This window comes from Anopheles marshallii, chromosome X (genome assembly GCF_943734725.1).
Source record: "Anopheles marshallii chromosome X, idAnoMarsDA_429_01, whole genome shotgun sequence".
Lineage (NCBI taxonomy): Eukaryota > Metazoa > Arthropoda > Insecta > Diptera > Culicidae > Anopheles > Anopheles marshallii.
Window position 1 is genome coordinate 7,908,155 of NC_071325.1, and position 16,490 is coordinate 7,924,644.

General features: G+C 46.4%; 3 protein-coding genes across 4 annotated transcripts; 1 reads left to right on the forward strand and 2 right to left on the reverse strand.

Moving 5' to 3' along the window:
- Window positions 1-3,216: 3,216 nt before the first annotated feature.
- LOC128710278 (NADP-dependent malic enzyme) lies at window positions 3,217-9,714 on the reverse strand. 2 transcript variants are annotated; one of them, XM_053805327.1, is made up of 3 exons: window positions 9,674-9,714; window positions 7,473-7,848; window positions 3,217-4,830 (listed from the first exon to the last, which is right to left on the reverse strand). In XM_053805327.1, exons 1-3 carry the CDS (start codon window positions 9,712-9,714, stop codon window positions 3,217-3,219), a joined length of 2,031 nt encoding a protein of 676 aa, XP_053661302.1. The 2 variants fall into 2 exon arrangements, with proteins under 2 accessions (XP_053661302.1, XP_053661312.1); XM_053805337.1 differs by lacking the exon at window positions 9,674-9,714 and having other exon boundaries at window positions 7,469-7,489.
- A 2,435-nt stretch (window positions 9,715-12,149) lies between these two features.
- LOC128718715 (uncharacterized) lies at window positions 12,150-13,023 on the reverse strand. Its single transcript, XM_053812339.1, has 3 exons — window positions 12,894-13,023; window positions 12,694-12,800; window positions 12,150-12,374 (listed from the first exon to the last, which is right to left on the reverse strand). The coding sequence occupies exons 1-3, from the start codon at window positions 13,021-13,023 to the stop codon at window positions 12,150-12,152; spliced, it is 462 nt and encodes a 153-aa protein (XP_053668314.1).
- A 928-nt stretch (window positions 13,024-13,951) lies between these two features.
- LOC128713151 (phenoloxidase-activating enzyme-like) lies at window positions 13,952-15,623 on the forward strand. The gene is made up of 3 exons (XM_053808015.1): window positions 13,952-14,009; window positions 14,281-15,245; window positions 15,528-15,623. The coding sequence occupies exons 1-3, from the start codon at window positions 13,952-13,954 to the stop codon at window positions 15,621-15,623; spliced, it is 1,119 nt and encodes a 372-aa protein (XP_053663990.1).
- The last annotated feature ends 867 nt before the right edge of the window (window positions 15,624-16,490 follow it).

A 16,490-nucleotide genomic window follows, 5' to 3' on the forward strand; every position in this document is an offset into this window, starting at 1 on the left:
CTAGTGTGAGCTAGCGGAACACATGTGACACAGCAATAACAAGTTTAAATGTATAGGCAATGATTAAATGCTAGCAAATGTTTAACATTTGGTCGCTTTTGCGTTTTGTTTTGTCTTTCGTTTGTTTCCACTTATTAAACTGCGTTGCGTTTCTGGAAGCGAATAGTAGCGGGGGTTTTGTTTTCTTTTTGTTTTAGCAAAACCCGAAAACAATAATAAAAGAAAAACGAAAACACAAAGCAAAGAAACAACCTCTCGCAAAACCGAGAACATTTTTCTTCCTAACAAAAAAAGCAACCTTATATTAATACCCATTTTTCTCGTTGTCACGATGAAATATCGCTGCTGATAGGAGAGTTAATATACATACACATAACAGCTATGTATATTTTTCACCCACTTGCTCATAAATCTTGCCACCCACACGCGAAACTAATAATAGCTCCAAATACGTATGGTATATCCCGCCTTCATTACCCGGAGAGGAATAAAAACAAAATGGGCAATTTCCTCCCTGCCCTTCCCTCGACTGTTCCGAGTGTTTGCGACATACTTGTAACACGAAACAAGTGAAAAATCCTTAAAGACGTTAGACAATAGCGTCAAACACGTGGATGGAACGGTAAAAAATGAAGGGAGGGAGATGGAGGGAGGGGGAGGGGGGGCCCACTTAACGCAAAACAAGAAAACGCTAGTAAGAAAATATTAACCCATTTCAGCAAAACCTTCTTAACTCGTACCACAACGATTAAACGAATCAGCAGTTAGTTTTCCGAATCCGAAAAACACACACAAAACCAAAATACAAAAAAAAAATGAAAACATAGATCAATTTTGCGACATTACATCTCCGCGACATTATTGAACCACGAATAAACAAAACCCCGATCACTTGTACTAAAATCGAAAACAGTTTGATCACAAGCTTTTTAAAAAAAAGTCAATTCTCACAATTGTAAAATGGTTATGAAATAAAATATAGCAACGTTTCTGAGAAAATTATATATCAACGGTGTGGTGTGCGTTATCTTTTAAGAATGTGTTGAGATTGATATTTGGATTTATTATTTAGAACAGATCGAAGATTTTAAAAACATGCTTCATAGACCTTTGCCTCACATCGGATGTAAAATGAGCTTCTCTGTGGTTTCAACTCTTCATAAGGTTCACACAGCCAATTGGCCATCGTACAATACGCCAGTTACTTTTAGCATGCTTGTGGTGTATTTTGTAATTCTAAACTTTAAAAATATAATTTTGACAATTTCAAAAGAAATCACAACAATTGTTTCATGAAAACAGCTTGTGGACCCTTCTCTGGAGCCAATTTGATAGACCAGAATCAAATGTAAGCGAAACGGCCAAATAACGTATTTACGGTGACCGATTGGCCATGGGAACCCTGTATCATTCGTTGAAATTCCGGTTGATTTAGGCAAATTCCTTCCAATTGGCACGAATTCGTGGAAAAATAACACTAATTTACTTACTAATAATTTAATCACCATTTTCCAACAGTTTTTTCCCGAGATTTTCTTTGGATTTTCAACGCACTTCCGGGGTGTTTCTACTTCCAGGAGTTTTCCAAACGATGTTTAAAGCCCTTTTTCATTGGGTTGGCCACGGGGTGTCTTTTTACAGGGTTCTTTAACGACGGTCCTTTAGCAATCTTCCAGTCGTTTTTCCTCTTGCCAAGTAGGAAACCCCTATCAAGGTTACTACTGTCTATAGTATATCCAGGGGGGTTTCCTGAGTTTTACACGAAGTTTTGTAGTAGCGTAGCAGCAGTTTCCCCGAATTAGTTTAGCCAATCTCAAAAGGATTTTGAAAAGTATCACTGATAGTATTTCCGGACAGTTTCATTCAGGATATAGAGCGTGTTTTCCATGAAAATTTTTTCTTTCAGGATACATAAATTAACATTAAAGTTTTCCTGTAACTATTAACTTCAAGCGATAAATAACTAACAAAAAATTGAACTTAAATACCTCACATATAAAAAAGCAAAATAGCAAAATAAATTATTTTTATTCGCATTTACATTGCTACCTCAGCCAATACCTTTTTAAAATCATAACATTACTCATTATTTCCTGGTTACTGAATTAAATCCTAACCGTAGACGGTGTGTTTCCCTACACCGGAAACATGGAATGTGACCTATTACACATGCCCGAGACAGAACCGTTCACCTTCAACGCCTTCAAGTTCAAGTTCGTCTAGATCAAAACATAATTAATCAAGCACACAGTACCGTACGCACCGGACGTAAAACATCGGGTGCTGTTGTTTTCTTTTTTGTAGTTGACTAAGCGGGAAATAAACACAACAAGAACGAGAGCATGCAACATTGGAAGCAGAGCGACCGGAACCGGTTCGGGTTGGATATATACAACGGAACAAGGGGAAGAGTTTTAGGGGGCCAGGGGGGGGGGGGGACGGGTATGTACGTAACAAACATTCTTAGCCATATAATTTACACATTTTATTATCACTTTCACTTCGATAAACATTTACGAGACACAGTTTTGTATATAGAGCAAGGGGTAGGGAACGGTTTGTGGGTGAGATAGGGAAGGTGAAATGGTGTTGTACAGGGTTTTTGGACATTAATTTGATTATTTTTTTTTTTGGCTTCACTTTTGTATTTTGTTTTGCGATGTACGAGAACAATAACAAGCGCGCAACACTTTCCACCGAGAAACAGTACGAGTAAAACGAGGCCACGAAGTAGATGCTATAACGTTTCCTGTTTAAACCTTAAATCGCTTACCACCACATCAATAGTGCTTAATTTATTGTTGAGTTTTAACAGCTTTTTCGGCTGCCTTAGGGGAGTGGGTTTCTGTGTGCATGTTTTCACCCCTCTACTTTTTTTTCCTCTTCACCTTGAAGTCAACAGGCACCGGTGTTATACACGCTAATGCCTTGAGTGGGTTCAATGTGCAAGTAAAGCTTACAAAAAGTTAAAAAGCAACAACGCACACAAAAATCAAACAAACAAAACATTTACAAACAAACATAACGAAACATTAATAGTATGGGATTCGTCTAACGAAAACGATCTACCACCGCCACAGATAAAACAATCAAAACCATGAAAAAGAAGGCAATCATTACAAACAAGGGGATACAACGGGTTGAGGGTATGAGGAGGAGGATGGGGAAGGTGGGGGGAATAATTTTGTAGATAGCAGCATACATCAGCATCCGGCTTTACAGCTTCGGCCAGGTGTACACCGACGGGACGGCCGATCTGTAGCTCGCGTCGTACATCTGTGCGCGCACGAACGCTTCCTTATCGTCCGGTTCCGGTTTCGTGCAGGCCAACCCTTCCGCGTACGCATAGTCCATGATGTGGGTGGCGATTTTGATCGAACAGTCCTGGATGTTTTCCAGCGGCGGATACAGACTGCCCCGGTCGAGATCCGCATCCGTGACGATTTCGGCCAACCGCTGCGCGGACAGTAGGAAAATTTCCTCCGGTATGGTGGACGCACCGGCACACAGCACCCCCAGCGCCACACCGGGAAAGATGTACGAGTTGTTACCCTGGCCGGGGTAGAACGTCCGATCGCCGAACGTAACCGGTGCGAACGGTGAGCCGGACGCAAACACAGCCCGACCGTCCGTGTGCTCGTACGCCTGCTCGGCGGTACATTCCGCTTTGCTCGTCGGATTCGACAGTGCGAAAATGACGGGCCGCTCGTTGTTGACCGCCATCGTGCGCAACACTTCCGGCGTAAACGCACCGGCAATGGCGGCCGCTCCGATCAGGATGGTTGGCTTCAGCTCGTGGACCGCTTCCACCAGCGTGTCGACCGGCGCGTGCTCGTGCGCAAAGTGATGCTTATGGCCGCTGATTCCGCCCGCCGGACGGTTCTTCACGATCAGCCCCTTGCTGTCGACGAGCCAGATGCGTTGGCGCGCTTCCTCCTCGCTCAGCCCGTCCCGCTTCATTGCCATCACGCAGAGTTCGGCAATGCCGAGCGCTGCCTCACCGGCACCCTGGAACAGGACGCGGTTCTCCGCCAGCTTCGTGCGGGTGATGCGCAGCGAGGCGAGCAGACCGGCAACGGCAACCGAGGCCGTACCCTGGATGTCGTCGTTGAACGTACAGTAGTCGTGTCGGTACTGGTCGAGAAACCGGAACGCATTCGAGTTGGCAAAGTCCTCGAACTGGATCAGACAGTTGCGGCCGAACCGGCGGACGGCCGCCTCCATAAACTCCTGCACGAACTCGTCGTACGAGGGTCCAGTTACGCGACGATGCCGCAACCCGACATATAGTGGATCGTCCAGGATGCTCTGCGTGTTGGTTCCGACATCCAGCGTCACCGGCAGACATTGGCTCGGCTTGATACCGGCGAGTGCCGTGTAGAGGGCAAGCTTACCCACTGGGATGCCCATACCGTTCGCACCGAGATCGCCCAACCCAAGAATTCGCTCGCCGTCCGTCACCACAATCGCGCGGACATCGCTTTCCGGCCAGTTCTTCAGCACCTCGTACACGTGGCCCTTGTCGTTGATCGTGATGTACATGCCCTTCGGCTGCTGGTAGATCAGGCTGTACTTCTGGCAGGCCAGCCCGACCGTCGGCGTGTACACGAGCGGCATCATTTCGCCGATGTTGGACGCTAGCACGCGGTAGAACAGACGCTCATTACGATCCAGCAGACCCATCAGGTAGATGTACTTGTTCAGCGGATCGGTGTAATGCTTTAGCAGCTCCATGGAGTGCTGCACCTGCTCCTCCTCCGTCCGGACAACCGCCGGCATCAGTCCGTGAATACCCAGCACCTGTCGTTCCTCGATGCTGAAGGACAGACCCTGCAAGGGGAAGGGAAATGGAAAGCTTTAGACGAGTGCTCTGCCAACCGAGGTCACGACCGTTCACCAAATCATCCGTGTAGCTTAGAGTTCCCCACACAACACCATTCTCCAACATCATGCTCCAGACATTCTATAAGCGGAGGTCATTCTATTTCACCTCTAATCGGATTAATTTATGTAATAATCGTCATCCAATGTTTTTTTGGAGTTTGGAGACTACTCATATTGTGATCGTGATGAATAGCCTTAGCTCCTAGTTCTCCCCAGTTGAGAAAGAACTTGGAACACCAAGTCGCTTATACGAAATTATACAGCCGGCATGTTCAAAGAAACCCATTTCTTCTTTGCGATTTCTTGAAGATCTTCTGCCTTATCGGCACAGCAACCTCAAGAACTCTAGTTCTTGGACAACAAAAATTGCCCAGGATTTCTCGAAAACTTCAGAGCTCCTATCACGTATTCTATACACAGTTCTTCTAGAACTTAACAGCAGCCAATATTTGATTGATAGAAATCAAAAATTGATTGAAGTATTGGAGTGTAGTGAAGTTCATAACATTTGCTGCTATATATTCAGATGAATAGTCCACCTAGGAGGCGACATGATGGCAGCGGCGCCGGTATTTACACGACCGGAACGGACCAAAATCCCATCCGGATCAATCGGGCTGACTAATCCAGCTACGAGTAAATAAAGTCACAGAAAGCCAGAAATGACAGGTATTAGACCTCTTGAGGTTGTTGTGCTGATAAAGAAGAAGGCAGCTTAGAAGTCAAGAAGAAAAGCTCACCTTTGCTCATTTTTTGCTATCGCAAAACTAAAGCAGTGATTGAAGATTACATATGCACAGCGATTCTTCAGCGTGCCCATTCAGTTGTCACATTGGCATTAAACATTTCTTTTTCCCACGCCAGAGACGCTCTGTGCATAGATAATGCACCCTCAGAAAGCAAATAATAGGAGGATCGTATCGATTAGATTAAAAAAAAGCATGCTATTGAAGAGCGTAGCGTAGTATCTATGCGGGAGTGGTTTAGAAAATTCCTGCTGGGAAGAGAAATCATGAGCAACCTGTCGTCATGGCGTCATCCCAGGCATTCGCTTCGATGTTGGGTGCTTTCCCGCCTGGGAAACCCACCCAAAAGTTCCACCAAACTAACCCAAGCGCAACGTCACTGTTTAGCCCTGTCATCGTCCGGGCTATGCGAAATAGCAGCGGTGCAACAGATCCGCTCAATGCCAGCATGGGGCCTTCTCCACGGTTGTTACGAGTTTGGCGCCCTGAGCGCGGATTGCGCGATGCTGTGCGGCCACAAAATTCCGCACGGAGATACACGTGATGTGGAATGCGTAGGATCAGCTGTTCAGCACCTGCGCCTAGCGTGTGTCGATGTGTGATCGGTGTGCGTTTGTGCTGCTCTAGTGAACCAAGGGCATGCCGTGTGTAGCTTTGGATTTGTCAATGATTCATCGTTTTGGACGCGATTGCAACTATACAGTGTGTCATTTCGTCATCACCCAGGCAAGGGGAGTTAATAGGACGGAAAGCATCGAACGTTCGAAGACATTCGGGGAAACGGTGAAGTCTACGCTTTTGAAAGTGACTGTTTCTAGTTTGACAAACCTGACCTCACACAGCTCGTTTGCTGTTCTTGAGCGTTTTTACTTCATTCCATCAATGCTCACTTTAAGATGATTTAATCGATGAGTAGAGTGTTTTTCGCATGGTGCTTGCACATCTATCCGACCATTTTGGAGAATCTGTAGCGTAATATCTTTGCTATTTGCGTCATACAAGCGCGCTTCTCCCTCCGGTCCCTGGAAATTCTGCCTGCGGCTAGAAACAATAAAAAAAACGCACACTCAAGACAACCGTCTGCCTGCTCATGATTGAACCCTACCGAACGGACAAATAAAGGACGATGTGGATTCTTGGGCGGGGAGATGATGGCGTTCTATCGCACAAGAGTGGGAGACAGACAGACGACCGTGTGGCGTCCGGTGGGCCTCACGAAAGGCGTTGCGGGCACCATCGACTCGACCGTCGTCTGTGACTTTCAGGTCAGATGGAAAAATATCGCGGAGCATGGTCGTGGGGGGGGAGGTAGAAGATGGGAAGGGAGGGTGGTGTTTTTGCAAGCTATTTGGGGCGAATCGTGACCATAACATGCGGCGAACGATAAAACAATCCATCTCGAGCGGGGTTTGATCATTGTTATGACCTTTAACTGCGCGGAAAGGTCACCGACGCGGTCGGGTGCCCCATTCGGACGGGGTTTTTGGACGCGGCTACACCAGAAAGGATACACTGTGAAGATGCTACTTGGTGGAGGCCTTTTATCCACGGGATAGAAGAACCTCTCCTAATTAGTTCCGCTCGTATCAACAAATTCATTGGATATCAAACAAACGTGAAGGCACGATGACACGGCACGATTTCGCGACAGATGCAATCGCCAATGTTCGTTTTAGGTGCGCGCAAGCGGTAACGCAAACATTGGGGAAGGGCAGGGAATTGGGAAGCTCGCACTGCTTCCTTTATTGTGTACAGCACTGACCACACATACAGCAATAAACGCACTGGCAATAAACGGCATGTTTTGTCTCGCTCCGGCGCAGGCGCACCACCTGTACGTACCTTATTGAACTTTCCATTGCGGAGCCGATCGAAGCCAGCGATTGAACCCGCAATTTCGCCGTCTGATCCGGCGGGCCACTGCCCAAGACGGTCACGGTTGAACGATGCGCTCATGGTGCTGTTGGTTGCTGGGGTTGGTCCTGCTGTCCGGTTGCTGCTGCTGCTGGTGTCACCGATGATGGCTCCTGGTTGCGGCTGTGTCGGCACTACGTTTGCTTCGGCGCGGTCCGGCACACGGGAAGGCTCCTGCTGTCGCTGGGACTGTTGTTGTTTCACGCTTTGCAGCTCATTACCTACTACGCGGTGTCGACTCGATGTGTTCGGTTTTTCCTTCGCCTGCTTCGCTTTGCTATCCATTTCAGGCTGACATCTACTGCTGCAGATACACGTAGACGTAAAGTGGGCGATAAAAAAACGGAAATTAAGATATAAATTTATTGGTTTCAATGAAGATTTGCCTTAAATTATTGTATATTAAAAATATATTAAATTTTCAGCATTTAATTACCCTACCCTGGCAATAGCTAGTGGCATGCAACCCTTTATTAAGTATCCAAATTTCAAACGCTTTCATACTTAATTTTGGAAAGCTTTATTTTTCAAACTAAAGAACCCAGCTTGTTTTAAATGATACAAAACGATGGTTCAAGAGTATTTTTAGTGCTAGTGCTACACTTCATACATATTTTTTTCACTTTTTTGTATTTTTTTTTTTGTGTGCAAAGTTCACGAAAAAAAGTAGCATGCAAAACATTTTCTTTAACTTGTGATAAATTGATAACAGACGCCTATAAGAATATATTATTTGTACAAGATTTCCGTTCTAACGAGGAAAAAAAATCCAACCCTCGATTAAATCAAAACGAGAAAAATGCATTCCAACAATTCGATCCCCGATTTAAGAGTTATTTTTAAAATATCGTCCAACCTAGTGGATAGCACCCTGAAGCAACGCTGTTTTTTCTATTGCTCCACCATAGCGCCATATGCTCATGTGCAGTGGTGTTTGCTTGCTGTAGTTATTATCGGCCGATAGCACCATACATTCGCAAAATGCGAGAGACGCACACGCAAATGCCCCACACAACCCTTCAGTGTACACACCACGCACACCATCACGATACGGCATCAGATGATCGAAGCCAAACACGCGTGCTAGGTGCGCAAACATTCGGGTGTTGTTGTTTCGCTCGCCCTTCATGCGCTTTCATTCGCGCGCACGATCCCGGGGAACCCGCGGGACAGCTGGGAACGCGCTCGAATGGCTAATGAACAAAAGCGGGAACAACGGCAACAAAAAAGGGTCGCACACATACGAGACGGATACCGTGACTAGTCATTTTAGATCAGTTTGGCCAGTGGAAGCATACGACAAATCGTGCACATCCGTTATCAGTCGCGTTTGCCATGCACAAGCGTTGGGTTTTGTTTGGTTTTCCGCTTTGCAAGCGTTCGACAGTTGGCACTTGATGTGGCTTACGCAATTTTACCCAGCGATAAAAAAAAAACATGCCCGTTGAGAATTGTTGGGTTGTAAGCAATATGTGTGTGTGTCGTTTGCCGACGTCAAACAGACAGCACTTGATATTCAGCTTCGCGGTTATTCGTTACATTTTGAATGAATTTGTACAATTTCCTATTCAAATTGGCAATCACGTTCATTCATCTTTACATGGCGTGATCTTTCGATCAATACTATCCTCCTTCTCTAGCGTGGCTGTCGGTTTTCTCCGTTTATCTCTTTCTCAGCCGGTATCTGCCGTCTTGTTTGCTTCTTCACCGCGCTGCATTACAGTGCTTGCCGGAAGGTTGTGTGGATGGTTGTGCAATTTTTTTGGGCAAGCTTTTACTATCCCCGTCTACCCCAACCCCTACCGCTACTACTATCAAAACCCACCCTCGCAGCGGGTTGGTGCGCAATCCGTGCTCGCTACGGTAGACGATGTAATCCGCCAGCTGGGCAGTGCTGGGGTTTTGTTGTTGTTCCATTCGCGTCATTCATTTTCCCACTTTTCCACCGTTTTCACTGCTGTGCACCAAACTGACGAATAGTCCACCCCGCCACCAACACAAAAAAGCCCTTTACCAGCACGTCGACAATTCGAAAACCCATTTCCAGTAGGCATCGGCAACCAAGATCTGACATTTGAACGGCAAATGCCGGCATGGTAATAGACGGTACCATTCTACCATTAACCTACCTTTGCATTATTGAGTAGCCGTTGAACACCGTTGTTGCCATGGCAGGGTCTGTTTTTCTTTATATATTGAATAGCGGCGAAAGGAATTCCGATCTACGATTGCACACACCGTCCGACCGACTGGTACACCAAGCCCCGCACAAACACACGCTCACTAGCAAAGACGCCAAACTATCGGCGAAATCTTTTCCCGACCAGCGGTTCCAGTACACTGTGCCGGATCGCACGTTTCGTTCCTAATTTATTGGAACGATACTTAAAATCAGCTGATTATTGGCAAGATCGAGCCGGCCAGCGGGCAGATGATAAGCAAAGTGAAAACATTTCCACGCTCCCGTAGGTGTGCCGTAGGGCGTCGGGTGGAATGTGCACCCCATCATCATCATCATCAACACCATCATGTACGGCGTTAGTGATCGGTTAGGCTACTGGCGTGGAGTCGATCTCTGTGTGCTGTTTTTTTTTTTTTTGCTACCTTTCTACCTCTCGCTCTCTTATGCATCTAATCACCTCTTGCTCTCTGTAGCCTATTTTTTTTTTGTTTCGTGTGTGCCCAACCATTTTGCCTGAACCAAGATCGAACCAGCTGCACGTTCACCTTTTTTGACCGACGGTGACCGAACGACTTCTAGGTGCTTTGGCGTGTTTGTTTGCTTTCGCATGTCTTCCGACTTACGTAAGCGGTGTGAATGTTGTGGAAAAAGAACGAACGGCGGTTAAACACACCTTTGCACCCCCACACCCTTCCCAAACTCACCCCGTCGTACTAGCGAAGTGGGAAAGGTAGTGTAGAATAATATTCATTAGCGAAGCCTTATTATTATTGCCACTAGTGTAACTATGCAGCGTATCTTCACAGGATGCGTTCATCTGCATGGTACCTGCTCCAAAATTCGGTAATCTAGATAGACTTGTTGTTTTCTTCTATCCTCAGCAAAAAGTACTTCTGTCTAGTGTATTACTCAGTACGTCCCCACATAAAAAAAAGACTCCCCAGGTAACACTAGATTATAATGACTTATTTCACGCCCCGGCCCACGTTGCCCAAGATGCGCCAAAATCATTTCATAATCGTTGCAAAAGCGCAGGAAGCAAGTGATGAAAATGTACACCGTCGTTTTTTTTCTTTTCTTCACCGTCTACCCTCGCCCGGGTTGAATCATAATGTGACTCCATAATTTCATCATCTTCATCCCACCCTTCGCGTGTGCGTTTTTTTTTTTGCACGACCGCGTCAAAAAGAGCCAGGGGAGGGTAGTGGGCAGGGCTAATATTGGGTGCTTTAAGTCGCGGTCAAAGTCACGGCTGTAACGGATTTCGCGCGCGTTGCGTTCGCATGTGTGTTAAAAAAAACCCATTGCACAAGCGATGTTTCAGCCAGTTGTCTTCACTGCTACTTCGGCTTATGCGCTGCGTACACCAACGCGCGGCTTACCCCGAGTTGGGGTACGAGAGTTTGTGGTTTGTTGTGGTTTTCGGTTCGATTTGTTGGAAGATTACACCGTTCCTGGGGTGTTTTGATGTACACCGCAAAGGGTTCACTGTGCTAGTTCCCTCGGATCGAAACCGTGGGACGACGTTTTGGACAAAGCCTGTAAACTGACCACCGAAACATACGAGATATTCGGTGATGGTCATGAACTCAAGAATCACTAAACTCATGAGTCGCTCAAGGAGATAGTAGAGATAGGGTAGACTCGTGGAGCCGATCTTCACAACATACGAGATACTGTAGATATTGATTGTTGGGTATAGAACCTCAAGAAAATTAAGAATTAATAGACTCATAAGTCTATAGGTCCAGAGTTGTATGTGATAGTGGCACCGATCTTCAGACGACAGGACCGGTCCAATACCCCATCCGGACTACTCCCCTGTACGTAGGACTGTGACTATCCAACTTCCAGGTAGACAACGTCAAAGAATGCCAGAAATAGCAGGCCTAGACCTCTTGAGGTTTTAAAAAAGAAGACTCATGTGTATCCAAAGATGTCTGAATCTCAAAAGATTCGCGATTACTACTGCGAAATCCATCAGTAACTAAAGTGTCGTGATTCTTTTAAGCTATGGTTTTAAGTTACATGAAACCAAATCCTTTTTGAAGTTTGGAATAAATGCTCCATTTTTCATTATCAGTAAATGAAGATCGCTATACACATTCTAGCTATGTCAAGTTTATCTTTTATCATTGTGGTAAAATAGACGCGCTAGATATTACTGTTAAAAAAAGCATATTCTTAGCATTGGGAACAGGCCGGACGAATATTTGGAAAAAAACATTTAACTTTAAGCTTGTCGGTCTGTAGAATGTTAAGGTTTTGGTATAACTTTTTCACTGTAGAATTTTATTTTAACCTTTTTTTAAAGACAGACTCAGAATTTTAATTACCAAAGAAACTTGGTTTATTATGTGTTGTGAATATTGTATGTTACAAAACATATAAATCATCTAACAGTTTTCCACATTCTCTAACGCTCAGTAAGCGCTCGTGGCGACATATTTATTTGTCGGTTTGTCCAGCTCAGCATACACGTACACCGAGTACTCGAGAGCATTTGACTGTGAAGGTTGTTCTTCTGCGACGCTTATTACGATCTTGTTCGTGCCCGAAAGTTTGAACCCCTTCAATGCCGACCGATCGTGCTCTGTTTTTGCCACAATGCGTACGCAATCTATTCTGATCGGGTTGCCAACAGAAATCTGTGGAATAGAAAGAAAACAAAATAACTCTCGGTTAATTCCGTTTGCAGATGTCGGGTTTTTGACAGGGAAGGAGAGGAATAAACACAACCACAACCACATAGTGTTGAAGAGTCACTTTGGAAATTGCAATGCGTAATAGAAGCTAGCAATAAACGTTGCAGCTACTGAGCTATGGAACGGAACATCAGCACTAGAGCGAGTCCTTGAGCTACTTCCGACTGCGACTGTGAGCATCACGTATTGCAACAAAAACCCTTTAAGGTGTAACCTTCCCGGGTAATCGATAGTACACGCTAGGACAACCACGCTAACACACCTCCAATGTTCCATTGATGTGACTCGAGTCGTCCTTCACGACGATCACCGTCTCTACGTAGATCAGCTCAGACGTCGCCAGACAGTTCCCCTCCTTTGGGTCGGAATCTAGGATGAGAAACGCGTGAAACGTCAGCACCTTCGGAAACGAGCGACCAACCATAGCGAAGGTCCTTCAAGGTGATTGCAAATGCACAATACCTCTAGGCAGGATTAACCCACGATACGTTATTCGTTCCTGTTCCGGTCTCGGTATCGATGGTAGCGTCGTTACCGATGCAATCAATACTATCAGCAGCCCGAGTGGCTTTCGGACAACTTGACGAAACATTCCAGCGTTGAGATGGAGCGAACGTATCGACTAGTGCAGCTACAATTATCTAGCTGTGGCTGAGCGTTCTGGCAAGACACGTTATGTTATGACAGAAGACACAACACTGCCGCTGGATGCGCAAAGGGATTGGCGCTGACAGGACGGCATTATCAAGCAGCCGAGCACCACGAGGTCACCGGACCGGGGCTCGTTCTACAGATGCCGGGTGCAGGTAGTATACATGGAGCATACACGTCCCGAACACAAAGCATCACCCGATTAGAGTTCAGCCCATGCTATACCTAACCTCACATGGTACGAGGGTGATCGCAATAGTTTACGATTCGGACAGTGAATCGTCTGGATGTTACTACATGCTCGCCTGTTGTTTCGTTTTGCTCTGGTGGACTTTGATTTACGCGCTGGCGAGATGTCTGCCTGGATTACCTAACCACACGATTCGCTTTAATCTTGAAAAGAACTCTATCTCTACTTTCCCAAGCTCAGCATTACTCGAATGATGCTCCGTAAACTTAATCCGTGGAGCTGTGAAAAAAGCAAAAAAGCGATTAGTTTTTGTTTCACGAAGAACATTTAGTAAAACTGTTCACCAGCTCCGCACTATACCTCCTATCCGATCTATGCTACTTGTGCACAACTGCCAAGGAATGATGCAGACTATAGGTGTGGATCTTCGCGAGGTGTATGAAAGAAAAAAAAGGGAAAAGTGCAGCAGTAGTTCGATGTGATGCTGTAAGTTTGTAGGTCACAGTGGTCAGCTCCAGTAAGGGGGCAAGCCATCACCACGCAGACAACTGTACGTGGAATCTAATCACGCGTCCCGGAATGCGGCTTTATCAACACCAGGAGGTACGTAGTTGGACCGTTCGGACCACAGTACCAGCTATACCGCATACGACGAACGACGTCAACAGCGCCGGGAACGATGCAGGCACTACGCCTTGATGGCTACGTTACCGTACTGCTGTGTTTTTGCTTTTCGCTAGGTTAGTAACGATCAATAGCGAGCACGGTGTATCGTTGACATTGTATGCGGAGAAATTTACAAACACAAAATTAATTGGAGGTCGTGGCTGGTGATCGCCATCTGCCTGTTACCTGTATTTGTGAGCAACGCTACGTTAGTTTGGCTGTGGTGCTCGTGCTGGAACTGAGCTATTTACACACACCCACGACGGAACGTAACAATGTGGTGCGCTTGGTTGATGTTTGGTTTCTTTTGTTTTCTTCCTCTCCTTTCGCTTATTTGGCAATTCGTTCTAGCCACCTGCACCGACGACCGCACGGTGAACCATGGCAACTTCAGTGGTAGTGGTTTTCCAGTATTTTTTCGAAGTCGTTTCAATCCCCGTACGCTGCAAAAGAATGAGCGACTGATTTCGGCACTAGATGACACCGATGCACAGTCGGGCATGTATCCATCACCGGGTACGACATCATCATTTGCATGGAGCCGTAACCATTCCGACAGCGAGAGTGTAACGCAGCAATCAGCTAATCTCGATCAACCCGTAACGGAGTCCACCGCAGAGTCGCAGACAGAGGACGAGTGTGGAGTTCTTGCACCGGACGGGAACGGATTCCCATGGATAGCCGTACTGGAACATGGCGGACCACAAACGCACACCGGTGTGAAGCGCACACTAAGCAAGGGTGTGCTGATCGACCGGCAGCACGTGCTCACAACCGTGTCGAGTGTGCACAATTCGCATCCCACCTGGGTCGTTACCAGCGTCCGGTTGGGCGACATCCCAACGCGTCGTCAAACGAACGCCAACCGTACCAGCCCCGCTGCCCAGCGCTCCAACGGCACGCAACGGTTCGGAATAGAAACGGTCTTTCTGCACGAAAAGAAGGACATCGCACTGATCCGTCTGGCGGATGGGGGCGTACGCCAGGTGTCCGACTACATCCGGCCCATCTGTTTGCCCCGGGAAGACTACCGGCTCGAGAACTTCAAGCTAACCTCACACGTGTGCCAGCGGCGTACGGAGTCGACCGGTCGCGTGAGTCGCAGCCGGCTGCAACCGCTGGAACTGATCACCATAGACACCTGCAACGAGCTGATGCGACCGTACGGCACAAAGTTGCCGGTGAAAACATTCTGTGCGCGGGAATCTGCCAACGATAATTGCACCGGCGCGCTCGGTGGTCCTGCAATGGCTAACGTACGCAGCAAATATCATGTGCTTGGGCTGCGGACATACTTCCACACCGAGGTACGTATATAGACATACCGGACATACCGTTCCGGTCAGTCCTTATCTCTTTGATAGCCGTTTAATTGACGATCTCCCGTAGCCAATATAAGTCCAAAGACTCGTAAAGAGATCTCTGATAGATGACTTAGCAAGCTACAGGAAGCAGCAACGGACATATCAGGGGAGGGAACATCACGGAAGAGTTTATTGCATGTATTTGCCCATTTCTACGTAGACTTATATATTTGACAATCTTCGCTAGTATTCAATATACTGATGCTGCTCTGAACGATTTTACAGACCAACGTCGAGGGGCTGGACATCCCCAGCGCATACGTACGGGTAGGTGGACTACGCAAATGGATATCAGCAGTAATAAAGGCTATCAGTGATTGAGCCAAGTGTGACGATTACGATAACGGCGGCTCTGCTGACGAAACGTGGGTAGATAGTGCATGACATTCACGTGTAATGCAATTGCACAGGTGTAAACGATCTTGTCAATAATCTATCCGCAGTAGAGGGAGCCAAGCAACTTCCATCTGTCTACCTCAATTCTGGATCGGATTCGGCGATGAGACTGCTAGCTGGAGACAAAAACCGCATCTTCACCTGAAGCGCTCTGCAGCATTATCAATCTCGTCATATCAATAGCAACACATCCAGCTCGGTGACATCAATTCAATACTCGTCCAAGAATACTCGAATACTTTCCCCCCCGTCATCTGACGTAACCTGTTGTGCACGCGCACAGACAAAAAGTGATTTTCTTCTGGAACATGAAATGAATTTCACTCGACTATCAAATCGTTGCCCTCTTTCGTCGCATGTTGGGTCGTGTTCTCGGCTGACCTGCGATGGCTGCTGGTGATAGGCCACAACCTCCGGGTGACGATAAGCAGCAAATGTCTCACTGTAACGTTCCAGACGAATCAAAGGATAGCCCAGCGCTGTGCCAAACATTCAGCAATCCATGCGACAAGAACAAAACTCATTGGATTAAAAACGTTCTTACTGTCCGTCGTCTATGGTCTACTAAAACAGGTCTGTTAGAGTTACTGTTGCCGTATAGCTAAAACCCTGATCTTCGGTGTGTTAGACCGAACACAACAACATTATACCATGGACATAGCTCTTACTGATATTTTTATTCTAATCTGACAATTTAATTCTACCTAATTGTTAGTTTTGCTTTGATTGTTTTAAATATATAATGCATGTAATATACCTCAGGTCTAAATAGCTCAGTAGTTCGTACGCGTC